This window comes from Hippoglossus hippoglossus, chromosome 21 (genome assembly GCF_009819705.1).
Source record: "Hippoglossus hippoglossus isolate fHipHip1 chromosome 21, fHipHip1.pri, whole genome shotgun sequence".
NCBI classification, from domain to species: Eukaryota; Metazoa; Chordata; class Actinopteri; order Pleuronectiformes; family Pleuronectidae; genus Hippoglossus; species Hippoglossus hippoglossus.
The window spans coordinates 14,201,371-14,229,008 of NC_047171.1; the positions used below are offsets into that span (position 1 = coordinate 14,201,371).

Sequence of the window (27,638 nt, forward strand, 5' to 3'; positions counted from 1 at the left end):
GTGTGATGTATCAGACACCCACAGTGTGGTTCCCAGCGCTCTCTGCCAGTCACTGTGGCCATGCCCGTTGGCTGGCTGCTCTGCCAGGGAGGCTTACCGGGCCAGAAGTGTTGAAGGGAAAGCCCAGGGGAGCCGGGGATATGAGCTGCAATGGCCAAGTGGTAAATTCTCACCTGTTACTAAGTGAGAATTAGTGCCGTGATCGTTTTCCTTTCACACTGTGAGTCACATAAGCTCAGTCCCACAACCTGCTGTTACCTTTCTCTGTGTCCATTTTGGTCTCGCACAAATAGAGCTGAAAGACTTTCTCTTGTTCCCACACAGCAGCAGCGGAGCTTTCGATTCTGCTTTTTAATTAATATTGTGCTCACATCCTCTCCCTCCGTCCCAGGTTTTTCTCCAAGTCATCGGAGTGATCGTGGTGGCCGCCGTCATCATCCCCTGGATCCTCATTCCTATCGTCCCTCTTCTCACCGTTTTCCTGTTTCTGAGATGCTACTTCCTGCGAACCTCCAGGGACATCAAGCGCCTCGAGTCTACCAGTAAATGTTTCTTTTCCGTGTGGGTTGGGGGGGGGGCGTGGACATGTCCATTTGAGCCAAAAGACAAAAAGGGACCACAGGAATGCTAATAGACCATTGAAGAAAGCCCTGGTCATTAGCATAAAGGCCAAAGGTGGTGGCGGCCTATGGCTCGGCCACACGCAGTTTCCTCTAGAGACGGGAGTTCATGACATCACATACAATGGGGGAAAAATGCCAAGTGTGTATGACTAGGCCAGTGCAGGCTTTAGTTTATCTTTTTTATTCTGGGCCGAGCGCTCAAATGCACTTTGATAAAAGTGTTGTTCTTTATCACGAGGGAACCAGTCTGCCAAAGAGCTCAGAGGAAACATTTAGGTTTTTATTTGTTTTTTGTAAAATGAACAAATACAAATTTAGGACCAGTTAATCAGAAACTTAAAGCTAAAGTGCATATACTGCTGATTACCAAATTACCCATTTCAGGCAGAACACCTCAAAACATTAGTCCTGAATAGTTTATAATGATTTCTGGCTCACTTAAATAGACAGCTGACTTTACAGTTGAATGTGATCAGATGGTTGACGCTGGTCTGTATCCGTGTCTTTCAGCTCGGAGTCCCGTCTTCTCCCACCTCTCCTCCTCTCTCCAAGGCCTGAGCACAATCCGAGCCTTCAAGGTTCAGGAGAGGTTCCAGCAAATGTTTGATGAATATCAAGATCTTCACTCAGGTGAAAGAAAAATGAATACTTTAACATACACATTTAAACTAATGTTACACTTTTTAATTCCATGTAATTAATATTGTGTGTATTATCTAAACTCTGGTTGTTTACAGAGGCCTGGTTCTTGTTCCTGACTACTTCTCGTTGGTTGGCTGTGCGCCTTGATGGAATCTGCTCCATTTTTGTCACCATCACTGCTTTTGGCTGCATTTACCTCAGGGATGGTACTGTATGTTTTTTGGTTTTTTTTGGGGAAAAATATATGACACTTTATTGACATGTGACTGTATGTTTTACATGTTTTTCTGATATTACAGGGTTGGAGCCAGGTGCGGTGGGTCTGATTCTGTCTTATGCTGTTACGCTCACCGGCATGTTTCAGTGGGGGGTCAGACAGAGCGCAGAGATCGAGAACATGGTGGGGATATTCACGTTCGAACACTTAACTCATATTGACCAAACCTACAATTTGTGTAAATCATATCATGATTTCCTCTCTGAAATGTTTCAATAAATGTTAAATATATTTCAGTCTCACCAAGATGCACCACAGGAAGTCATTCCCTCCTGTCGTCATCAGACTTATCAATTCCTCTCTGGGAGTGTTAGACACTCTGAGTCAATAGACCAGTCCTGGACGTATTTCACCCTGTCAGCACAAGACACCCTATTTATAATATGTTATCTTCTGTTATGTAAAGACTGTATTATTGTATATACTGCATATTTTATTGTTTTGTCTTCTGTTTATATGTTGTAATATAATGCACATATGTTTTCACAATCTCTTAATTTTATACTCTTACCTATATTTTGTATTTCTATTTATTGTTATTGACTTGGTCTCTACATATTTCTATTCCGATCCCCCCGGGGATGTAATATTTTGTTATTCTAGTTTTTCAGTAAATCGTTGTATTTTCTGTAGATGACGTCGGTGGAGAGGGTGGTTGAGTATGCAGAGCTGGAGAGTGAAGCACCATGGGAGACGGACAAACAGCTTCCACATGACTGGCCGAGGAGAGGCTCCATCACCTTCGACAGAGTCGCCTTCTCTTACAGTGCCACTGAGCCTTTGGTCCTGAAGAACCTGACTGTTGTCTTCACATCCAGAGAAAAGGTTCTTGTCTTTATTCCCACCTGTGCATGCTCACTGGTGTGCACAGCCCATGACCCGGGTTGATATGCAGCCAGTGTAGAAGGTGTGGTGCGATTCTTTTTTTTTTTATGTGGCATTATTTTTCAAATCAATTATTAAAGGGACAGGATATTGTGCTGCTGAATCTTGAGGACTATACCATTTGTGATTCATGGAATACATATCATGTAATTAAGACTGTTCAAGTGGATCCATTTGTTCCCAATTTGCATTTTGAGCTACCTGATGGTGACAACAGTTTATTCACTCCAGAGGGAGAAGAGGCCAAGGTAGAGGGGCGAGGAAAGAGAGAGTGGAAGGCAGAGGGAGATGGTTGAGGATGATTGAAATTGTGTTTAATGCTGGGGGTGTATTTTGCATGGCTATGGTTGGCCAGGGCGGCTGATTTCACAATGGATGGGTTGATAAGTGTAGAGCCCCTGGCTCTGACAGCCCCTGGGAGGGATCTCTGCCGGATGCCATGGGGGTGAAAGGCTTTGTGCATCCTGACAGTTCCCCTGACACCCTTTCACAAGGAAAACTGCACCTACCACCTACAGTACAAGACGCATTCACTGTGTCCCTCACTCTACAGTCATATGCTTCACATAATCATATAAAAGCACTCGACTGTCCACAACATCTCAGCTGACCTTCTGTTGTTTGGAGAGAAATATCTCGCTAAAGGATTACTATTTATCTCTAGACTCAGAAAATCAAGATCACCAGTTATCATGCTACACATGAACTGTGTGTGTTTTTATGTTCATTGTTTGTCAGAAATAAGAGGAAAAGGTAGAATGTTTTCATCTTTGAATAATGATCACCAATGAAAGTGAGACTCATCCACACCGACAACTGTTTAAAATGTTCGTTCTTGGCTTGGCTGAGAGTGACCTTGTTCGCATTCACTGCCAATCGGGAAATATAGTGGCATTGAGGTGAATAGACTATATCTATACAAAGGCTCTGGGTTCACATCATTTATCCTGCTCACAGTCAATGCTCAGTCCTTTTCCTGTAGAGATGAGATCAGAAATCACTAAAAGGGATAATTCACCCAAAAATGAAAATTCACTCATTATCTACTCACCACTATGCCGACGGAGGGTTGGGTGAAGTGTGTCCACAAAACATTTTTGGAGTTTCAGGGGTAAACAGCATTGCAGCTAAGTGGTGACCACATCTTTTATCATAAAAAAATAAATAAAAATGAAACCCCTCAAAGATGGTTTCTGTCATTTTAGACAGGTGAATGTCCAAGTGCTCATTTTACCGATAGGTTTGTTAGTTCTTTCACGCTTTATGAACAGGGGTTAAATGTCATGAGTGACAACAGGGACTGACGTGTGATTGGTCGCGTGTATGTATCGGTTGGACCTCACTCTGTGCGGACTCTGGCTCCAAATGCAAAAGACGGTGGCCTTCATATCCAGGATATTTTGGCTTCATTCCTGGGTATGGGGCAGCGCATTGCCAATCTTTGGTGTATGTTTGTCACTTTGTGTGTGTTTTTAAACTGGTGTAAGTTGCTGGTCTAGGCTTATGTATTCTCTTACACACTCCTATAGCCTTTGCCCTTAGGTCCCACATGAGAGGGTGATGTGTTTTGGGTTAGTAACTGTATTTTTACCACAGGTAGTCAACCTTTTAGACAGTCCTCCTTTCGGGATTGGTTTGCCAGAGTTGGCGTTGTGGCCAGGCCAGGATAGGTGGGACTAACTCAAGCCTAGTTGAAATTTATGGTGTGATATTAAAGGTCCCCACGTTTTCTGTCCTTGGGCTTCAGGTTGTTAAGGGCAAGGTCCTTATACTTGCAACTGAGAACATTTTCTTCTAAAGCACTTTTCCAAACAAAGATGCTTTACAGTCAGAAAGCATACAAGACTGAATACTGTACATATTCTGAATAGGGGAAGTCTAGACAATTGAACCACTTGTTGACTAGCATAGGTCTCAGTGATGTGTGCTGGAGAGGGACGACCCTTTGTCTGTAATAACTGTTCAATAGCGCTTTTAGTGTGAGGATCTTTTTATAAGGAACATGTAAACATTCTCAACTATGCTACCACCTGAGTGGAATGTCTATAGATCAGTCCTGAGAGGAGCAGCTTTAGTCATAGCTGTGCACTCACACAGCAGCTTATGCAGAATGATACTAGTCACATTTCATTGCTGGTATTTCTGCTCTTGGTTTTGTGACAAGATTGTTTCTTACTAGAACTAGATGGAGATACCCAGTGGTTTGTCATGTGATTATCACCAGTGTTGGCTTTTTTTTTTGAGGAATTGATTTTATCCCATTCTATCTAAGTTTACTGTCATTTCAAATAACTCACTCAGAAACAAACCCAGTCATAAACATCTTGATCCTTTCCACTCCAAAAGTTAGTGGGCAGAAGGGGACAAAACTGTGTGCGAGAGGTGTGTTGCACCTTCTGTTTGTGTTGGCATGTTATGAGCACAACGGTTCTTTGTTATGCAAGCAATGTGGTTGGTAATCCACTGTCTAAACAAAGGTTTTCCCATTGACTGTGTCGTGGCATATAAAAGGCCTACATGTTGACACGTAGCCGTGTGTGCCATCAGCAGCTCAATTGAGCAAGTGACAAATATCGAGACCATTCCTATTCATTGGGTTCGACCAACAGAGTTTTGCTTATTGTCAGTACTCTGGACTGGTCATAGTTTCTAATACATGAAATTAAATATAAATTGTCATCTTTGAAGGAGCCTGACTTTCAAGTTTTCCCATTTAGCCACATGAAACGGTCCCTTAGTGTCAGGACCATTGACTGTATATAAAGATGAATGGCGCGTCTCCACCTCGTCCCACTATCCAGACACAAAGACAGAATGTCCCATATACTGAAAATACGCAGCCATCTTGGGCCGATGACATCATTTGGAGCCAGAGCCTGCGCAGTAGCCAACAGGGGATGGAGGTCCTGTGTCAAACACTTGAACAAACATCAGTGTGATTAAAAACAACTTAAAATGACAGAAACTATCATAAAAAAATATATTTTACTGCTAAAATGGTGGAGGCAGGGTTTATGGCCTATGATGCAGCCAGCCACCAGGGGACAAACGAGACGCTTTGGCTTCACTTTTAGGGAGCTGTTGTGTCGTCTGTTTTTATATACAGGCTATGATCATGACTAAGATGGCAGCGTTCATTTACAAGATATGTTTGGCTTCATTTCTGGATAGTGGGAGGAAGCATAGACAATGCAACCATCTTTATTGACAGTCTATGGTCATGATACTTAAAAAGCACTAGTGTCATTAATAATCTGAAAGAGCTCAACAATAATATTTCCTCTTTTTGTAACTTGATGTATTTTTTTTAGAGATTTTAAAATAACTCATCTCCTCACTGCAGGTGGGCATCGTCGGACGCACTGGTGCCGGTAAAAGCTCCCTGATCTCTGCCTTGTTCCGGCTGGCAGAACCTGAGGGAAGAATAAGGATTGATGGCGTTCTGACCTCCTCAATCGGTCTGCACACTCTGCGCCAGAAAATGTCCATAATACCACAGGTGACTCTTTTTTAAATGCTACAGTCTCAGCTGGTAGATATCATCATTTATTCAGAAATGAAGTTCTGCAATCACTCTTTTGTACCTTTTCTGAAACTACTGGACTTTTCCCTTGACATCTGTGAGCCTCTGTTATGTCTCACGCTTGAGAAATGTCGGCGATGTCAGATGAACACTGGTGACAGAAACCTTCATGCTCCGGCTCTCTTTTTATACGCCTGGCTTTTAAAAAGCTAAAACAAGTGAGGAGAATTACAGTCATCACTCAGGGGATTTCGGAAAGTGAGACAAACGGATGCCTTGAGACAGTTTAACTTTATTTCCGCTTGTTGAAACTGATACGGCATTAAGAAAATGCCAGCCTGCGGGTGAGTGTCAGCCGAGTGGAGGGAAGGGAGAAGACTCCCACGGCCTGTAATGTGAAGAGAGCAGTTCCCCCATCCCTGACAGAGGATTAGCCCTCTACCCCCCAAACATGGGAAAGCTGCTTAGACGAAGTCTCCCCCATCCTCACAGTCAGAGTCCCCTTGTACGCCGTCACTTAGTCCAAGTCTCAAACATTTCTAGGGTGACGCCAAGATGCCCAAAAACGGTTTCATTAAGGCTGCTGCTTTGGATTTGATGGGTTTCTGGCATTGCTACTACTTAAGATAAACTTTAACTTCCTGGTCCAAACTAGTTCGAGATGGATGTGATGTGTGTTTGATGTGATTTTGTTTACTCCTACTGTGTCTCCTTGAGGGGGAGACTCGCACAAAGTGGCGGGTTACAAGTCAGAGCTTCAGCTGCGTGCCAGTCTCTGTCACATACTGGATTTCCATGACACAGTCTCACAGCATTCGGAAGAGTCAAGTTTCTCTGCACTGTGCTCTTAGTTTTTACAAACTTATATAGAGAGAAGTCTCTTGCATTTATACACATTCACCTGAAAGCCTTTTATTCTTCTGCCAGACGTCAGAGATAAAGCGATATTCATTCAGCCTTTCACTCGGAGAAAAAAAAATCTCTATAAATTGCCAGTTGCTTTACTATTTCACGAGGAGTGTGATATGTATGCTATACATCGCCAGTGAGGAGTTCCATTATGTGCCACCCACAGATTTGATTATGATAAGCCTTTATTAACATATGGCATTAAAAAAGGATCCATTTCATTTTCTATTGAATCCTCAGGAATGACTTACTAAAAAATGAATTCTGCGGCAAACAGAGGGCTTAGAATTGCTGGAGCACATAATCGGTCTATGGAAAGCTGTGCTTGAAAGCAGTTTTTTTCCCCCGACCTAACATTGAATCCTCAATTAAAGTGTGTCACAAAACTAGTTTGAATTGGGACTTCAGCTGGCTTAATGACAAGGCGGTATTTCTGTGACAGAGGGAAAAGCTCATTGGAAGTAAGGAGGCGGAACATTTTCACAGACACAGGTAGCAGGGATGAAGTCCTGAAATCTGAATGCATTTTTTTTTTTTTGTTGGAAACAGAGCAGTTAGTCCTGAGTCCTCTGACCTACACGAAGGTTTGTTGAGACATGATGTTTCGTATTTGAGGTGTGTATTATAAATTTGTGTGCTCCACACTTCCGGTGAATTGCCGTCACAGCCCTGGCTTTCAGCTGAGCTGTACACCTGCTTTCAGCCATGCGCTAAACTCTCCGGACATTCACTGGACATTCTCCAGATAGGCCGTATGTGAGCCTGCTGACCTTTTCCAGAGTTTCTAAGGCCAGCTACCTAGAAAAAACAAAAGACAGTGTCTGAATGAGTCAATGTGAGAACATAGCAGGAAGATCCCTGTAGGATTCGCCGCGAGCGAGTGGGTGTGTTTCTAACACGCGTCGGACAACATTCCCAATTCTGTGGACATTCTCCGAAGTTCATGTCTGAAACCCACTCAAGAGAGCAGAGACGAAGGTGTCTGCTCCGCGTCCCTGATCGGCACCTGGTGGCTTGCTGCGGTATAGATCATAAATCTTGCCTCCTCCATGTTAGCAGGTGGGACCAAACTGGACTTAAGTCTATTGGACAAAAGTCAAAGTACACGTCACATAAACTTTTCTCAAGGACAGTTTCTGTCATTTGAGGAAGTTGTTATCATACTGTTGTTTGTTCATTTTCGTTTTATTTTTTATTTGATGCTATAAAAACATGAAGGTTTATTGAGACATGATTTTTCTATTTGAGGTGTTTGTATTATAAATGTGTGTCTGTATTTATAAAGCACTTTTCTAGTGTTTATGACCACTCAGTGTTTTACAGTGCAGTTTTGCCATTCACCCATACATACACACATTCATACAGTGCATCTATGAGCAGGGGGGCATCTAACCACCGACCTTTCTGGTTAGTGGACGACCCGCTCCACCTCCTGAGTCAAGCCATAACGTAAACGCAGTCTTCCACTGTATCGCTGTCACAACCCTGGCTTCGAGTTGACCTGTACGAGAGCAGAGATGAAGGTGTGGATAGTGAGTCACACTCAGACTAGTAGCTCCGTAATCTTAATGCAGGACGCTGAACCTTTTAGAGCCATTGTACACTTTACTCTTTTACTGCTGGTCTAATCTCACAGGTGCCAGGTGAACATTTACTATCATGATTTTGAGGTCAGATTCATATCTTGAGTAAGCTGGAGTCATCACATTGCCTTGACTGTGATGAGGATACAATGGAAGCCTATCGATTTTTGTTGAGGCAGAGCTGCTTGCTGCTTTGAGTCACCTCTTTTGCTTTGATATACGCTGTCACACCTCATAAAACATTTTATTCAAGTGGTCATTATAACCATTTAGCAGTTGTAAATGTTTCAAAGGTAGGTCCAGCTGTATTTGTTCGCAGATAAAACAATGTGAAAGTGATGCCGTATGAAAACCTTATCTGCCGCAGCTCTGTACAATATGACAACACAAGATAGTTTCTTTAGAACCACCTGCAGTAAATGTTCAGTCAATCAACATCGGAACAGGATTAACAAATAAATATCCCGACATGATAATCACGTTTACCACAAACAAGAGTGGCGTGTTGGAACGGTGCCCGTCGACTCGCGGCCTCGTTCCTCTGCACTGTAATAAAGAGCTTAACGCGCTCGCTTAAAGATGGCTGTGCGGCTGAAGCCTGATGCAGGTGTGTGGCTCGCCATAAATACATATCTGTAAAAGTCCAAGCTGTCTCGGATCTGAGGCTGGCCTTTCATGAGGGTAAATCGAATGGTGTGGTTACTAGAGATGAAATGGGGTGAACGTTTGGTGTCACGATTGTGGTGACCAAAACGAAAGTATTATTGCGGTATCGTTAAAAGAAAGTACTGATACACAAACTGGTGCTGTAGATAAATATATTATCTACTTAAACTTGGTGAAATTACTTCAATTTGTCTACCATGTAAAAGCACAAAGTTTGTCTTGTTGCTGCAATGTTTTATATCCAGTTAAAGCAAATGTGGACTTGGGTCTGAAGATTGTGTCGATTGCGTAGCAGACCTCTGAAATAGCTGACATGGAATAAATGACAACACCAGTTGAATCAATCATTTATATGAGCCACACATTTGAACAATAATGAAGCCAATTCATTATCCTTTAATTTCATGAAAACTAGAGAATCGGTGCTTCACTGAAGATAAACCAGGCAGCACAAACACAAAGATTTCGAACTTTTCTCTGCACTATAGACTGTACATAAAAAGCTCTGCACACAACGTCTAAAACACAGATAATAAAAAAGTGATAATATATGGTAGAATTGTTTGAGGATGACTCACTAATATTTCCGAAGTAGTCCAAGGAAGAGGCTCATTCCAAACAGCCATGTGTAAAACGGGCACGGCACTAGTATGTGAACAAATCCGATGTTAGGTGTTGATGACATATTGTGTAACAACACAAAACAGGCAAAGTGAAGGTTGACGGCGACTCTGAAGTGCAGACGTCGACCCAAAATGTTTGAGAATCAGGACAAATAGCCGGTTGTTAAGCGCACACAATTTGGTGACAGTGGATTCTAACAGTTGCTAACTATGGCCAGAGCCCTGGCAGCTGGCATGCCGTTACAGTGCCAATCAAATCACCACGATAATCACCGTAGTTAAAGATAAAGAAACAACTAACTGTCAGGAACCATTTCATCACCAGTGGTGACCCCTGTTGACTTATCTCAGCACACATTTTGAGATGATCATTTTCTAATACAGCCACTGTATGAAATCAGATGCCACGTTTTTTGTGGCAGATATTCAGACGAACCTCGCTCGGCTATTCACCGCCAACACCGGTGCACAAGCTTTTGGTTTTCCAAGTAAAAAGATCAACTTATTCAAGAAAAGTTGCACCGAGCACTGAATAGATCTCCTGAGTGTAGCAAGCCCTTTGTGAACATCTTCCCCTCACACATTGCCCAACGGCGCTCTATGAAGCCTGTCTTAACCCTTTCATACATCTTCCCCCTTGTCATTATCTTAACTGGCTACGGCCATCTCTTTCGATATCCATTTATCCACAGGACCCAGTTCTCTTCACGGGGACCATGAGGAAGAATCTGGACCCTTTCAGGCAGCACACAGATGAGGACCTGTGGAATGCACTCCAAGAGGTACTCCAGCGTGGCTCTGAATGATTCCCCCTCGCCAGCCCAGGGGGGATCCCTCTGTCCCCCTGTACAATGCTGCCATTCAGCCTCCCTGCTCGCCACAAGTCATGGGGGGAAATCCCATTAGGGCCATGGGGCCCAGCTCAATGTGCGGCTTGTAACTGGGAACCATTGAAAGTGCTGGGGGAGATGTGTTTGGGCAGTCAGGCCAACCAGGATGAAGGCTCCCCCCACAGTGAAGGGCTTCAGCTCCTGGTCCTGCCTCTGAATGGGTTTGGTGGCCTGGATTAAAGCTAGAGGCTGGCCACAAGAGAGCACTGGCCAAGGTCATCAGTGGACCTGGCCCTGCATTGTGCCAGGCGGTTAATGGGTGTGTTTGGATGGCTCTTTAAAGACATCCCCACAGGAAGCCTTTATTCAGGAGTAATGAAGGGTTGGGGCTCTGCTCTCCCTCTCCACAGGTGCAGATGAAGGCTGTGGTAGAGGAGCTGCCCAATAAGCTGGAGACGCTGCTGATGGAGTCGGGCTCGAACTTCAGTGTGGGCCAGAGGCAGCTGGTGTGTTTGGCGCGGGCCATCCTCCGCAAGAACCGCATCCTCATCATTGATGAGGCCACAGCCAATGTGGACCCAAGGTCAGGGGACGCTGGAGTGTATTAGAAAAACATTTTACGTCGATGCTACAAGTCAAGTCCTTGTGTTGCTTGTTTACTGTAAAGTAGTGCACTTCATGACCTGTGCTTTTATCTGGATTTAATAAAACAGCACCATTACCACTACTTCCCTGTAGAGTCATTCAAACAAACTAGTCGTAAAACTAGACGGAGCATCTGCGTAAATATATCGGTGAAATGAAACACTTCATGAAAGGTTGCAAACACACATTAAGTGTAATGTACTTTGCTTGGTGTAAACTGAGTATATAAAAGAATTATTTCCACTTAATGTTAATGCGTGATTGAATTATAAAAGCAGAACAATCACTTCTCAGAGTGCACATCTTACCAGTGCTCTTCAGTGACTGACTGATGAACATCCATGTGTTAAATTCTGTTGTAACATGGACATTAAACAATAACGCCATTATTACGACTTCCGAAAAATGGAAATATGGTCATCAACATGGGAGATAATCAGAACTAGTTATAATACATATGTAAAACACAAGTCAAAACAAACCCGAATCCATCTTTGTAAATTTGTGGACCTGTCATATCCTTTATTTGTGTGCGTACTGCTGCACATACCTCAGCGCTGATGAGCCATTGTTCTGTGCAGAGTAAAATCCCTGCCCAAGGCTCTATAGGAAGAGAGTTTGTTCTTTTTGTTTAGTGCTGAGGTGTTGTGTTCCCTTCTCCCTTTTAGAACTGACAGCCTCATCCAGCAGACGATCCGGGACAAGTTTCAGGAGTGTACGGTGCTCACCATTGCTCACAGGCTCAACACGATCATTGACTGTGACAGAATACTGGTAAGTAAGGAAATTTCCGCTGCACGACAGCCGGTGTTATAAAATGAGACCACTCACCTTTGGTACTGTGGAAAGTTTTCCCCAATGACAGACAGAAAACAGAAACAACGTCCCCCTAGCTACTTCCTAATTGTTTGAGAAGACCTGCAATGAACTCCGGATAATCATTCTTCGGAGAGGGGCTGCATGTGAAAACAGAAACGTTTGAGTCAGTTGCCCTCTGAATTTCTCCTGCCAGGCCCCTAGTAAAAACTCTGGGTAATGTCCAAATGAGCCCATGTGAGAATACAGCAGGATATCCTCTGGAGGATTCCCTGCGATTGAGTCAATGGCGTTTGTAACGCACCTAAAAACTGAAAGAAAACCCCACAAATATCTCAATGTCAATTTAGAAAGACGATGAGATTAGACACTGGTGTTGATGATCTCTCGCCTGAAAGTTCCGGAGATTGCTCTGTTCCTGTGAACGTGTCTGAGCGGAGAATCTCCTGCTGCGTCGCTCGTACGTGAAAGGAAAACACATTCTCTGGGCATACGTGTCTGATAACGTCCTTGTAAAACCCCCTCATGACAAGCTGAGCTTCTACTTATTGAATTTGCGGCGTAATGTGAAGTAGCTTGCAAAAATGTGTTCCCTTGTATTCACTTACACCACCGCACATTCAACACACCTGAGCTCCAGAGCTTACAAACACCTCTTTTTATAACCGTCGGAGGCTTTCTACGCCGCGCTTACAGGATTTTAATTCACTCGCCCATTTTAGCAACAGCTGGGCTGAGTTCTCCCTCACAGCGTTCGCCCCTCGTTGAGCCTGCGCTAGTGCCACTTGATCTTTGGCCCTTTCCTGCCGCTGCCTGCAGAGGTGCCAATTAGTGCCATTTGTGGCAGCATTTGTTAAGCGTCTGCGGCGGACAGGGGCACGACCTGGCGGCTTTCCCGTCACCAAGAGGGTTGCTGAGGAAAGTCAAATATCAACACAGTGGGGCCTGTTTCACACCTACACTCGTGTTAAACGCCCCCGGATTGACTCTGGGCGGACAAAACTGGAAGAGTCGCCCTCTCCAAGTTTGAAGCTGTGCCACATTCAGACGTTTTTTCCAAGATGCAAACTTTTATCTCCTCGTATCCTGTTCCTCAACTGTTGATTATGACAACAGCTGCAGAAGTTCCCACTGAACACTCCCTCAAACCGTGCGTTAATGATAACAAACTGCTCATCTCGCTGTTAAAGGGATCGAGTTTGTTAAAATTTGTCTGTGATATAATTGCAGTCTTTTTCCAAACTGCTTGAACTGGCACTATTCTTTGTGTGGTTGGCACAGCGCGCGATGACACTGAAATGATGGTTATTTTCTACAGTGTCTTAAAGGTGTGATTGTTGGATTTGACTGAGGACCACCCCTGAGCCGCTGAAATGCCAGGATAAGTACACGGCTAAATCACAGCTGATCTTCAGTCTGTCGGAGTCAGCGCAGTCGACTTCCCCGCTGCTCACAGGCTACGCTCATTGTCCGCGAGCAGAGAAAGGCACCGGTGTTTGCTGTTGTATGAGTCACGTTAAAATGGATGGTTCAGGGGTGCAGAGAGCTGCTGTTTCCCCCCCCCATTCATCTTGCACCGTCTGCATGCATCACTCAGCAGAGAAACAGCTGAAATGTCTGTTTTCTCAGAAGTAAAGTATACAGGTGGTGTGCCTCACACAGGCACACACACACACACACCCAGCATTGTTGGTATGATTGCAGGTTCTGGACGCCGGCAGGATCCGGGAGTATGACGAGCCCTATGTGCTGCTGCAGAACCAGGATGGGCTCTTTTACCAGATGGTCCAACAGACTGGCCGAGCTGAGGCCGCCTCGCTGCTGCACACAGCCAAACAGGTAACCACACCCACCTTTTGTCCCCGGGACGAGCTGCTGTGGCTAAATAAGAGCCCAGTGGAGGCACACTAATCCCAGACTCTCCCTCTAACCCCAGACTTCATTGCTCACCTCCAAAATAACACAGTACGGCAACAGAAGATGTGCATAGCCCTGACAATGCAAAGACACTTGATTACCATTTTAATTTAAAGTGCCTACTCGGAGCAATGCGACGACATAACATTAATTTCAAGAGGGAGATTGTCCCCTTTGTAGATTCACATCCGTCGATTTTATCGCCCAAACTCTCTGTATAATCTTCCTTCCTCATAATGTAATTTCGAGATCATTTTGGAGATGATTCTAGAAAAGCAGCTTTCTTTTTGCGTAATATCTATTTTGAAATATTGGGTTTAACTTCATCGCGATTTGGGATAAACTTTCTATGGGGATTACTGTAATGGAGAATGTCCATATTTCTTCCCTGTGAAATTCATTTGTGATGTATTTCCCCTTCAGACACTGCACAGATAAGAGGCGGCTATTCATTGTTCAATTCCATTTTATGTGCATCTGTCTGGGACTACAGATACCATATTGCAACTTCAAACAGGTCTTTGTGAAATAAGAAAAAGTGGGCATCATTTCATTTTCTCTCTGTCCCTCGCACAAATTTATCAGCGGAACTGTATCTGCTCAGCCAGAGGAGTGAAATGAGTAAAATACTGATTTCAAAGACTCAGCACACTGTGGTATTATTTGGTATCGTCTTACCCTGCACACTGGCGGATTGGTAGTGACATTGTTCGAGCCCTTACGTTTCTCCTTTCTTTATTGTACGCTGCTCTCCTTGGATCAGATTACCGCGGCATCCATAACTGTCTAGCACCACTTATTAAATACTGAGATGGTCCACATGTTGTGTGTCAAGTTTCTATAGTTGTCCGTCAAGGTTTAAATACATTCAATAATCTGATATCAACCTCTGGCTCCTTTGTCCACGTTGAAAGGGAATCTCGGAGAAGACAGTATAGCTGTGGCCGACCTGTTTTTCTTTCTTTTTTTAACACGTTTCGCCTCTTTTTTCCTCCAACTTTCCCTTATTGAAATCGTTGGTTTGTCTGAGCTGCTTTGTGTAAATAAATCAAGCATTTTGTCGACACTTAAAGCAAACATTGATATCTCTGAGGACCGTTTTCCTTTCCAAATATGATCACGCAGCTCGGCTCAGAAGCCACTGTTGGGGAAAATTAACTCCAATAAAACAAATAATTTTCGGTGATTATCTCTGATATTTTCTCCCCGGAATTTCACAGTTGTTTATGAGGCTAAATAAGCCACTTTTGCACGCCTCGACGAGTGACAAATCCCCTCGCCTGCCTCTGACTGGATCTGTCATAAAACACAGCGTAACAGATCGTAGCTTAAGATTGGACCGTGTGCTTGTATTCTGTGACACTTGCTTCCCCTGATACACTTCCAGGTTTACGCGAACAAAAAGCGGCTGACAGATGTGTGCCGTGCCAAGGACATCTGTGTCATCTTCGAGACGTCTCTGTGACGGTTTGGAGAGGCGCTGTGGCCATCACTGACCAGAAATCCTTTACCAGACACACTCAAGTTCCTTTCACTGTGCAGTCACACATTCAAATGTGCTCAGACTTCCAGCAGACGTAGTGCAGTGTGTGCCGCGTTCGATTGTCATAGTGTGGAGCCGAAAAGAGGCGAGTATCCGAGGCAGGCTGTGCCTTTTATTGACAGCATATCACCGCATGGCTGTTTATCGATCACACTCCACAATGTTTATTTATGTGCGCTCTGGCCTCTTGGGTAACTTCACTCCTGCACTGGTGCAGACTAGAGTGCAGATGTCGGGTGTGTTTACCCTGGTGCAATAAATTATTAGTGGCTTAAATTATTCGTGTGAAGAACTAGGGTCTATTTTTTATCATTGGGGCAAAACAGCTTGACAAGACAAGGAGAAACTGAGCGGAGACAGCCGTGTTTCCAGTCATTATCATTGTGCCTTAATCAGACTATTGATTCTCTGTAATTGCACTGTCTTCCTGCACTTTGACCACAGTGGTTTTCTGTCTACCTCAGGAAAGAACAGCAAAGTAAAAATGTCTTTTATTGGCACACAAGGAAACGTGGGGTCAGAAGTTTTAATTTGTGTGCAGATTTAATTTTTTTGTTTAAGCGTAAAATCAACTTTCTCACGCAAGCTTTTAATGAATTAGCTGTGAAAATGTCGCACTTTCTACTTTGGCAATAATGTGAAGTTCAGTATGACCATTTATAGTTGTGTATTTAATTAATGACATATTTGTGTATGTTTTTTAAGCACATATTGTTTTGTTAAAGGTCATTGCCCTTGTTTAGTCATAAATATGTGGTTACAGAAGATGAAAATTTAAATGACTTCTAATAAAAGAGTATTTCCAATGTTTCCGTGCTGTCTTCATTTTACTTTTACAACATTGTTGTCTCCTTTTTTACGCTGACTCACTGACCATTTCCTCCCACTGCTGCTCATCCTGTGTTCGGTTGTCTGAATGGTGTGTGTTTGCCTCAGGTCGGTGATTACAACTGGACCACTCGACCACGATGCTACAAATTGGCGAGTGGTTGAGAAAAACAACCCGGTGATTATTGTGTTGAGTCAAGTGATTTATTTATATATTTTCTAATTTAGTTTGACGGTGGAGAGACTGTGCCGCTATTTACTCCATTATTCTAACAGGTTGGTGTCATGCGACATGACCATTAAATCCTAATTACAATGTAATTTTTTGTATTCACCGCCAGCTCAAACAGACAAGAGCTGTTTAATTTGCGCTCATACAGACAAGAGCCGAGCAGGTGATTACACACTCGGAGATGGCTGTCAGCGAACACTTAGCCGGGTGTGAAAGGCAGCATTTAACCAGGCCTGGATTTGGGTTGTGAACTGCAGGACACCAGTTCCTTTAAAAGCTGAGTGATTTACACAATTCATTAAAGCCAGTGAATCTTCAGCCAGCGTCATATTAAATGGTTACTTACTCTCAAATAGCCCCTCGGGAGTTGAATTGTTGGCTTGCGAATAGATTAAAGTTTACATTGAAAAGAGAAATTGAATTCAGGGGTAATCAATAGCATAATGGGCCAGTGAGAGGAGCCGGCTGCCTGAAATGAAATTACCATATTTTTAATCTTAATTTTCCACTCTGTTTATCTGACAGTGTGGATGTGCAATCCAAACAGATAATGAGAGAGTGGGATATTGACAGTGGGGTCCTCTGGAGTGCTTGTTTCAGTGATTAAACGCTGTGATCTGTGATTACTTTGTGTCGGGTGTCAGGCTGGCGGCCAGGGCCCATGGAGACGCAGGCACAGAGCAGCTGGAGCATCATGGGTCTCCGAGGTGCTAATGCACCTGACACAGCATTGACAGCACACGAAACCCTATCAGGGACCGCACCGCACGGCAGCTGCCACAATAGGAATACTCGTGGCACTATCTACATCAGAGTCAGCATATATCCTCTCAGCTCTCCCCCTCGATAACAGCCCACGCAAGAATGGCGACAACAAAGTTTACACAATAAGTATTATTAACCAGATACCTTCCTGCGTTGCCCAATAATGCTGCCATTTTAAGACATATCTGAATAGGTGTGTAAATAGCAATGCGGCATAGTGCTGATATGGCTTTAATAAATATTGTGTCTGAGAAAACCTGGCTGCCCACACAATGAAGTTTCATCCCAAAGAAATAAAACACAAAATAACAGTCAGCACAATGTGGCGGCGGTGAATGAAATGATGAATTGAAGCTGTAGCATCCACACTTTAAGAGAAAAGTGATACGTCGGTGCTGATTTGAGGACACGATACAAGCTCCATTCAGTTGTCTCGTCAGTTTAGAGAAGAACAATGCGAAAAGTATTTATAACAGCTGAAAGTGGTGTAAATTGTTTAAGGTGGTTTTGTCACGGGCCAATAAATAAGTAGTCCCGGGGCCTTTTTTTTTTTATTTTCTCCGCTCGAGGAGACAAATGTTTTTTCACAAACTTTCTGTCGTGCCAGCGTTTCCTTTTGTGATGGATATACTGCTGTTTGACAAATGGAAACAAATTGCATGGTGCGGGCGTCTGAATGGCAGGGAGTTGGGGAGTGTCACACCCGGCGCTGAAAGACGATGAAGCGAGAGCCTCAGGTTTTTTTGTGGGGCGACTCAGACCTGACTGATCCCGGCATAAAGTACTTGTTGAAGAGAAGGAGAAAAGGAGAACGGGATTTCGACAGGCTGCAGTGAAATTAGGAGAATTGACTATGGCGGCTTTGTTCGCGGCTGGTGACACGGGGTGGGGGGGTAGACAGGGGGGGGGGGGAAGACTGCAGCAATTCCCCAGAGACTCTGCGCTCAGCCTTTCTACAAGCGAACTACAAACTGAATATCTGACAAGTTCCCAAGACCTGACACGACTGTGTGTAGAGCTGAGAAAAACAAACATGGATACATTCTTCACGACACATGTGCCGACAGTGGATGCAGTGTAATAGAAAATGGCTTTTTATCTCGTTAAAAATAGGCTCTCAATTTGGAATATGTTGTTGCTATATTTTCTTTTTTTTTCAAGCGACGCGACAACCTAGTTAGAACCAAGTTTCTCCTGTGACTTTATGAAAGTGGAAAGTGTTGAAGCTCCAACTTCTCACTTGTTCGTCTTTGGTGCAGCATCACAACACAACCACAGACAGGGACAGAAAGTTGTTTCCTCCCAGTGAGCAAGTTTTAATAAGCCGCACTGTCTCATGGTGCCTCAGCAGTTTGGTGACCACCCCGGCCCTGGCAGACTAACACTGCTGCAAACAGTAATTATGGTCATGTAATGGATGATGCTTCATAAACTCTCCTGGTTGTGGTGTTTCCTTCTAACTCTGTTGAGTGTGATTTGTATTTAAAATTCAGTGGGTGAGTAAGTCCATCTGTTGAAATGGAAACCCCCCCCCCCCCCCAAAAAAAGCCGTACTCTTTGGTCTCAAAGGGAGCTTGGGTTTTCGTAATTGTACCTGACCCTTGCTACTTTGAACTAAACTGGCTAATGTGGCCCTTTTGAAAAGCCACCAAATAGGAAACCTCTTTGCATGCTTCAGCCTTAAATCCCGGGCATGCTCCGTCACCTTCCAAAAGTGCCGTTTGATTCTTCAACTGCGAGAAGAAGAAGCAAAGTGGAGGGCGAGACAATGGCACGGGGCTTATCTCATCAGTAAATAAGGCTTATTGCTTAAAGCTATAAAAGGCTATGCTTATTGGTGATGTCATGCCTTTGTGGAAGATTGATGAACCTTGTGGCAGGGGGCATAATGTGAGGGGGAATGTGTGTGTGTGTCAGTGTGTGTCAGTGTGTGTGTGTGTGTCTGTGTGTGTCAGTGTGTGTGTGTGTGTGTGTGTCAGTGTGTGTGTGTGTGTGTGTGTGTGTGTGTGTGTGTGTGTGTGTGTGTGTCAGTGTGTGGAAGAAGAGGCCTGGTGCACCAAACTCAAGACTTCCTAACTTTACCCCGCAGAGTTTGATATAATTTAAAATGTATGACATATACTTTAAGTTCTGCTGCACTAAAATTGCCATCTTTGGTGGTAAACGAACCCAAATGTACTTCAAAGTTCCATCTGGCCAGGGGGCTTTTATCCTTGGCCATGAGAGCGGTTGATGTTCTGTGCATGTAAACGTGCAGCTTTGGGTAAAGGTGGGGACAGCTTGTGTCCCCCCATTATTGTCTGGTTGCATTTACGTGGGTCCAAGGGCCCACTGTGTCTTTTCGGGTTACTTTCTCATCATTTCTCCTAATGTAGAGACCCACAGGGTTGGTGGCAAGCGCACAATGCGGCTGTTGTATGGTTACTGTCAGCCCTCTCAAATAAGGCTTCCTGTTCATTAGACTTCTTTTCACCTCCGCACAATGCGCCGGCTTTGCAGCAATAGTGAGTCGACGCCCATCTCTTCAATGCCATGTGAATAGTTCTAAATAGTGTTTATGCAAGCCATTGTTGTCCTTTGTGTGTTCGGTCTTAATGCACAGTGATTTGCCTGCTTTTGTAGCCTGGGATACATTATCTTGCTTATGTGGCTTCAGATGCATGCCTGGCCTTTGAGCCAGTAAACAGTCTAAAAGTTAACTCCCTATTGACAATGCTGGAGATGCCTGATAAATTGGGAAAGAACTGGCCCACTTCATTTCCCTACAATTACTCAAATGGCTTCTTCCTATCTTTTATAAACCTTGTCGTTCCATCAATTTATAATTTCTTTCCACGGAAAAAAAGTCAGTCACCTCTCACTTTTCAACGACTTGTGTTTTGTCTCCCTATGAAATGAAGCAATTAAAAGAAAGTTTCTAAAAGAGAGTTAAAGTTTTCTATGAACACCATTAAATTTTTTAAATTAATACCCGGTGAAGTTGATGCTGTTGCTTTCAGAGATTAGACAGACGTTATCTGTGGCACATCTGGTGAAGAATGTCTATTCAGGGCGGGAGATGTATTTAAACCCTGTGTCTTTATTCTCCAAACCATCAGTGTGAAAATGAAAGGGTAACACAGACAGACAGCCGGCTGGTTTAATCTGACATACGTCACAGTCACAGAATAAAAACTTTTATATCTCACAGATAATGTCACACTGATGTGTCTCGTAATGGAAATTTTATGTCTCATGACAGTTAGTTACTTTCATATGGATTTTCTGTTGTTGCCATAGAGGTTGTGTTTTAATCCTTTTCTGTTTGTTTGTTTGTTTGGTTTGTGTGTTTGTTTGTTACCAAGATTACACAAAAACAACTGAACGGATTAACATGGAAATTGGTGTGAGGATGTGGAATGGGTCAGGGAAGAGCCCATTCAATTCTGGTGGGGATCCGGATTCTTTAACATTGTGAGATGTGGGTGTTTTTCAACATTTTACTTGTTTTCAAGGAATAATTCATGGGTTTAGATGGGTAATATCAGACACTTTTTGGGGAACTGATATCTATGAGTGTGTGGGGGGGGGGATTGTTGGGTCTTGGCAGAGCTATGTGCTATAATGAGTGCCATTCTAGTTACATGTGTGTTTGCACTACAGCTTTATTTGTATGTACAAATTGTGCATTTTTGTTCAGTTTACGCACATTTGACTTTTGAAATATATTTCCTGTTTGTGTTACTATTAAAAAATAAAATGGTTCCTGTTCTGTTTTTCTGGCTAATAAGTGTTAAAAATGTAATTTATTAAGTTTGATTCAAACATGAGCATTTACCTCTTTCTCTAAAGTATCAAATAATAGTTGGTGGCACCTAAAGTGTTTTTCCAAAACAAAATAACCCTGAAAAACGAGAGTAGGAATGAGAAGCATATTATAGCCTTCATCTGTTTGTGGCATTGTTCTAGAGAGAGTATACATCACCTCCAGAGAGTAACTGATAGGCCCGGCCATTCACTGCTTGGATAGATGCACAAAAGCAGAAGATATCTGCGGCACATATTACATTATACTCATTTCAAAAGCATTCACAGTCGAGTATGCAGAGCAGAAAAAAAAGATGCTTTTAATGCCGGCCAATGATTACAGGTGAGAGATGTAACTGATAGTTGGCCCATTATTGTTCGCAGATTTGGTGTGCTTGACCCCCTAAAGCATTCTGCTGCCAAGGGAATCTCAAACAAGCCCGGGACTCGGAGGGGAAAGGAATGTTATGATTGCTTTTCAGTGACACTGATACAACACTGTCACGACTCCAGATGACGGAGAGAAGTCTTCGCTGTGACGGTGCCGCGTCTCACCACACCAGCACTTAGCAGCAGGCATTTCATTAACCTGTCAGAGAGAGCCTATGGTGCTGCTTTGTCTCCCATCGCCACATCACCTTACACTCACGCTGCTGCCTATAGGTTTGACCTCCATTAGCCCACCAGGTGTGCTTCACATTTGATTTAATGAACTCTAGTCGTGAGGTAATTCCCGCACTGCAACAATACTCCTCCGAGCAAGTTTTTTCTTTTTTTTTGTTTCTTTTCGCACCAAAGTGGAGATGTTGACTCGCGTCGCTCCTGGGCAGAAATTTTCATTAAAGGCATTCTTATCAAATAATGAAATAAAGAAATCTGTTGCTAGCCCACTGCTATTACCTCCCACAACTCAAAAGGTTTCCAGTGTAACGTCTTGCTTCCCATGCTAGGTAATTAGGTAGCTTTGTCCTACATACTAATGCTACTTTCATGAGAATAATCTGAGACAATAAACCTGTCTCTTTTGTGTCCTTTCGCAAGCCCTCTTAATTAATACCAGCAAACACACACCAAAGTTAATTGAAATTTGACCATCCTATCTTTACAGTTTACAATAACACAATCGCTATAGCTGGTATCATATCTCTATTTAGTATTGCATCGATCGCACTTGGGGATGCAGCGGAAATATAAAAGAAAGAAATGTCTTAACTATGAGTAAACACAGGAGGCAATGTATGCAACCCCCGGCATTGATTTAGAGCGACACATTAATATTCACACTCTTCCAGATAATCACAAGCGAGGTCGGACATGATTTGTTTTCATTGATTAAGTGACATTTTCGCAGCTTCTCCCGCCGTGGTTATTAATATAGTTTGCATTGATATTATTCCGGCATTAACAACAATTTCAACCAAGTGGAGGAGATTACAGGTCTGATGCAAAAGAGTAGCGTCTCTGCGGCAGGATGGCTTTAATCAGAGCCCCTTCTGATGCAAAATCTTTACAACTCTAATCAATCTTTATGGACGAGCTTTTCAAACTGTATATGCAAGTTTGAATAGCGCCGTTTCAAAGAGGCCTGTGCCCTCCTGTCAGATATCTGATGCGTTTTGCAAATTACAAATCCTTCAAGGAATATGAATTAGGCTGCGCGACCTGAGTGCTCCTCTCCATTCATGGTGAGACACTCAAGATTTCACTTGGTTTTGCGTGAACTCTTGGTAGCAGCGAATGTAATGAGGCCAACAATCCCCATCCAGCGTGGGACTGTAGTGTACAGAACCCTCAACAAAGCGTAATCTGGCACGCTACTATTTCAGTAGGGTTTTTTTTTTTCTTCTTGTGAGCACACTTCTTTTGTCGTATTGGCCCGTGCACAGAAATAGCTAAACAAAATAAATAAATAGATAAACAGTGGGTTGCCTTTATAGTCTTTATGCATTGGTATGTCTGAGCCAAGGACATTTCTGAAGTTAACAGTATTTATGTTCCGGTAGTGTTGGTCACAGTCTGTCACACATTATTTGCATCTGCATGTCCGATTAACAAATATGACATATTCCTAAGATCAGGCTCCTAGCACTCTAACCACCCACCATGGCAATTAACTGTCTACTAAGCTAACAGGCGTAACACACATGCCTGATGCAAGCCACTCTCCGCACGAAACGTACCCCCGGTTTACCCTGTCGATCCACTGCGAACACATGTGCAGGCTAATTCGTTTCAAATGCTAATTAACTCGGGGCTCTGGACGGAGGAGCTTTGCTCTCGCTGGTATCAATACGGGGTTTATGCTGGAGTGCGACTGGCATCTGAAATCAACTACACCGATTGAGAGAGCTGTCACCCACATAAGGGACTGGGGAGGAGAAGAACTCGCAGATGAATTCTCTGAGTCTTGAGGACTGTGAATATGATCAGCCTCTGACGTGCTTAAATCTGGCTGATTTGTCCCCCGCGCAGGCTTATCGCTGCTAATGCAAATGGCAAAAAAAGGAGCTCACAGTAATGAAGAAAGAATACTGTTCAGTAAACAGTTCTGTATTCATATTGCTCTTTTCTAGTCTTGATGACCACTCAAAGAGCTTCAGTTTCGCCATTCACACAGTGCATCTACAGTATGTGCAACACATTCTCTATCCCGGATCACTCATTCGCTGCTGGCACAGTCATCGGGGGCAATTGAGGGTTTAGCATCGTGCCCAAAGGAAACTTCAACACGCAGAATGGGATATCGAACCGCCAACCTTCTGGTTAGTGGACAACCTGCTCTCCCCTCCTGAGCCACAGCCGCCCACTCTCAGGCCTTGTTATTGTGAGCCAAGTTAAAGCGGCTAGATTTACAAGAGGCCACTTACACCAGTACATGCTGTTCATCACAGGACAGAAATAAAATTAAGTACAAACCCACATTATGTTTGTTCCACATAATGTTCCACTCCATTCCACATTTGGTTGTTCAACCCCACTGACATCACTGCAGAATTAGATCACAGATGTCATTTCACTACGGGTTCAATGCCTTTATCGAACGTAGCATCTGAATCTGAAGGTAGACGGGTTTTGTAAATACAGATCGTTTTTCATCGCCACCAAACTAAACTATCTGTTCTACTTATTTCTAAAAAAGCATTGACCGTTGGGGCATAGCCAATATGGAGGTTAATCCATTCTAGTGTCTATACTATGGGATGCTTATGGAAGCATATTCGCTTAGGGCAGCCATGCAAATTATTACTTACTGCCCTGTAAGCTGATAACACAAATTAGATACCCATTAAAGTTGAACAATGTATATAGAATGTGGAGAGATCGCAAGTGATACCTGAAGGGGCGCTTAAGTCGTATGGCACTAAAATATGCCTCATGCTTGCAAACTTCAAAAGTGGGGAGATGTTTATCCTTGGGATTGGAAGATGCATAATAGTAATCTCATATGCACAGAGGCAGCTGCCAGGTGGAGGATAGCACACTGCATGTTTATGAATAGAAAATCATTACAGGGACTGGGGAGCATGCCGCCATGAACCAGTGACACAGAACTTTTTTTTATCGTCTACCCAACGCACACCACAGCTCTTAAAAGTTCATGTGATGAAAGGTTTAGTGTGGCATTATTTTTTTTTAGCTGTGGTCATTTTGGCCGATTGTCTCTCGAAACTTTTAAGTCCTGACCTTAACGCTGTTTGCACCTGGGAACAACCAAGCTGTCGATTTGATCCTGTCCCCTGAGGGACCTGAGGCCACATCCATACTACTACATTTATGTTTGCTATGGATACGCCCGGCAGCCACTATGAACAGAGACATATTCAAGCTAAAACGGGGTCAGTGGCGTTTTCAAAATCCAGGGTACTGTTTTTTTTTTTTAGTCTGGACCGACAGAAACCGAGATGTTTGGAAACGATGACGTAGACACTCAGCAGCCGCTTGCTGATTGGGTCTTTTCGGTCACGATGTAGCTTTTGTTTGATTTGTCAGGCTCCTGTCACATGACCCCCTCTGGAAGAAAACAACCGGCCTTGACTAACAGTGTAGAACACAACATGGATAATTAATTACAAGGGTTGCTGACCCTGTTGTCTTTGCTAACAGCTGCTGTGCAGTTATATTTAGCATCTTACTATGATACAACCGCTTACATACGTAGTAGACAAGCTTTTATTTGAGCTATCTTCAAAAATGCCTGTGTGGAGCGGGACGCGCGTGCCTGGAGCGATATGAGCATTTTCAGGTGTGTTAGTATGGACGGAAATTAAAACTGATATGGAGCCAAAGCACTGGTGTGGACAATGCAGTGAAAATGCGGTTTTCTAAGGAAAATGTAGCATTTTGGATATAACCGGAGAAATTTACAAACATTCAATTTTTAACTCCAGCGGGTCTTTATCCTCTGCTCTTATCAGATGAGCCCCTTTAATTCAGTGCAAACACAAATGTTCAGCAGCTTTTAAGAGGTGGAAGCACTGTTTTTTTTTTGTTGTTGTGAAGAGAGAGGAAGTGCTTCAGGCCTGTTTGGGAACCCAGGCTAATTCTACCTTTGACTTGCCCGTTGTTGTCTTTGAGCCCCTTTCCCTTTCTGCTCCTCTGGCCGGCTGATAGTTAGGGATTCATCTTAAACCCCCCTCCCTTTGTCTGACGGACCGCGGAGTCAGCAGTTATTCTTCAACTGACAACTTTCAATGCTCTGGCGTTGAAAGAGATGAAGCTGAAACACAAAGGCAAATTAAGGGTACAAAAACACTCGCCATTGTCCCATTGTCGAGGGTCACAAATCGTCAAGTAAAAGCAACACAGCGTGGTTGAAATGTATTCGCCTCTATCCCTCTCTCCCCCCTCCCTCCCCCTCCTCTCTTTATATTCATTAGATTCATTATAGGCCACAAAGGATTGCCAACAAAACAGCTTGTGATTTTAGTTGAATTCATCCCCCTCTGAGGCCTGCAGGGAAATTAAAGTAGGTGACTATCACTGGAGGGGGAGCGGGCTTGACACATCTGAAGCTTTCAGTGATGCTAATAGCCAAGCGTATCCAAAATACACAGGAGCTGACCTCAAACAGATTGTGGAGGTTTAAAATCATTAGTTTGCAAATGAAGCGAAAGTACATTGCTTCTATGGCGGAATCATCCCACTCTGAACCTTTGATTAGTGTTTGTCAACTCCCCTTTCTCTTCATAGTCCCCCGCCCACTTGCGATCCAGAAATTAATAAAGGAGACATAGCGACACTTTGGAGGGGAGCGCTTGCATCTGCAGCACCTGTTAAACAAATGCACTTTAGGCAGGAAACAAATTGCAGGCAGGTTTAAATTGGTGTAAAATCTTCATTTAGATGATGTCCCCGGGGCCCGCTTATTACTTGAGATTTATATAGCATTAGTTCTGCCTCGCAAATGTGGTGCACCATTCCACCTCAGTGAAATATGAAGAGGTTTGATAAAAAAGCTACAACAGATTCTCTCATTAAAAAAAAAAACCTAAACCCTTTAAAAGATTCATTAATTTAACTTGTGGCACGCAGCTCTGACATGCACACAGATCTGTGCCTGTGCCCCTGAGCGCTGTATGTTACACGGTGTGTGCAAGATGTTGTCGTGTCTCGTCTGCATACGTCTCAGAGAAGAAGTGCGCTGACAAATTAGGCTACCTGCAACGCCGCATACGTCTCATTGCATTGCCGATGTTCATTTTAAAGCATGAAATAACGCTAGGATGAGTTAAATGTGAGGAATTTTGTCGGAGGCTTTGCACCTGTTCCGTTTTTTTTTTGGCCAAATGTGATGTCGCTATCACATGTCACGTTTGTGAGTGACATACATCATAGTGAAAGATGGTAGGAAATGACCACAAAGCCATTTCATTTGTAGCAGTGCCCCCATTGAGTATGTCTGTTTCACTCACCAATCTGTTTTGTTCTCCGTCCCTTTCAATTTGTTTACATTTGGCCCCTACTGGAGAGGGACAGTCTATTGATTTATTGTCCCCGCTTCCTGAGAGTGGCGTTAAGAGTGCACAAGGCCCCCCCGTCTTCAGGCCCTGCTCTCACATTGTGTCGCCCGGTTGCTGGCTTCTGTTACAGAGACGGGCCGGGGAAAGGCCCTCCCAGAGCATCACAAGGACCTCACAAGGAAGGAAAAAAAGCCTCAGCCGCACAAGGCCTGAGAGACAGCACCGCAGCACAATGTGGTTCAGAGTGAATAGCAGACGCTGTGGGACATTTGCCTCCCACAGAGTTTTCTTCTTCTTCTATTTTCCACCAAAACTGTTCAGGTTTAGGTGATACATCCACCTAATAATAATATTATAATTATAATAGATAGTAATGTAAAATATACATTTCATGTATATGATAAATATATAAACATTTAATATATATGTATATACACATATTAAATATATATGTATACACATACACATGCACATTTACATAGAAACATATTTATATACACATATGTATTTATCTTAAATGGTGTGTGTGTGTGTGTGTGTGTGTGTGTGTGTGTGTGTGTGCGTGTGTATATATGTATGAATATA

The 27,638-nt window shown here is 43.4% G+C and overlaps 1 protein-coding gene across 2 annotated transcripts in view; it reads left to right on the plus strand.

Annotated features, from left to right (window-relative positions):
- The window catches only part of LOC117755124 (multidrug resistance-associated protein 4-like), a 38,964-nt gene extending 22,674 nt beyond the window's left edge, over positions 1 to 16,290 (plus strand). For both annotated transcript variants that reach the window (XM_034574657.1, XM_034574658.1), the window contains 11 exons: positions 392 to 542; positions 1,134 to 1,253; positions 1,361 to 1,471; positions 1,565 to 1,665; positions 2,176 to 2,367; positions 5,771 to 5,926; positions 10,424 to 10,513; positions 10,972 to 11,144; positions 11,875 to 11,980; positions 13,727 to 13,861; positions 15,327 to 16,290. In XM_034574657.1, coding sequence (XP_034430548.1) covers positions 392 to 542; positions 1,134 to 1,253; positions 1,361 to 1,471; positions 1,565 to 1,665; positions 2,176 to 2,367; positions 5,771 to 5,926; positions 10,424 to 10,513; positions 10,972 to 11,144; positions 11,875 to 11,980; positions 13,727 to 13,861; positions 15,327 to 15,404 — 1,413 coding nt within the window. In that variant the 3' untranslated portion in view covers positions 15,405 to 16,290. The remainder of the gene's footprint in view (positions 1 to 391; positions 543 to 1,133; positions 1,254 to 1,360; positions 1,472 to 1,564; positions 1,666 to 2,175; positions 2,368 to 5,770; positions 5,927 to 10,423; positions 10,514 to 10,971; positions 11,145 to 11,874; positions 11,981 to 13,726; positions 13,862 to 15,326) is intronic.
- The last annotated feature ends 11,348 nt before the right edge of the window (positions 16,291 to 27,638 follow it).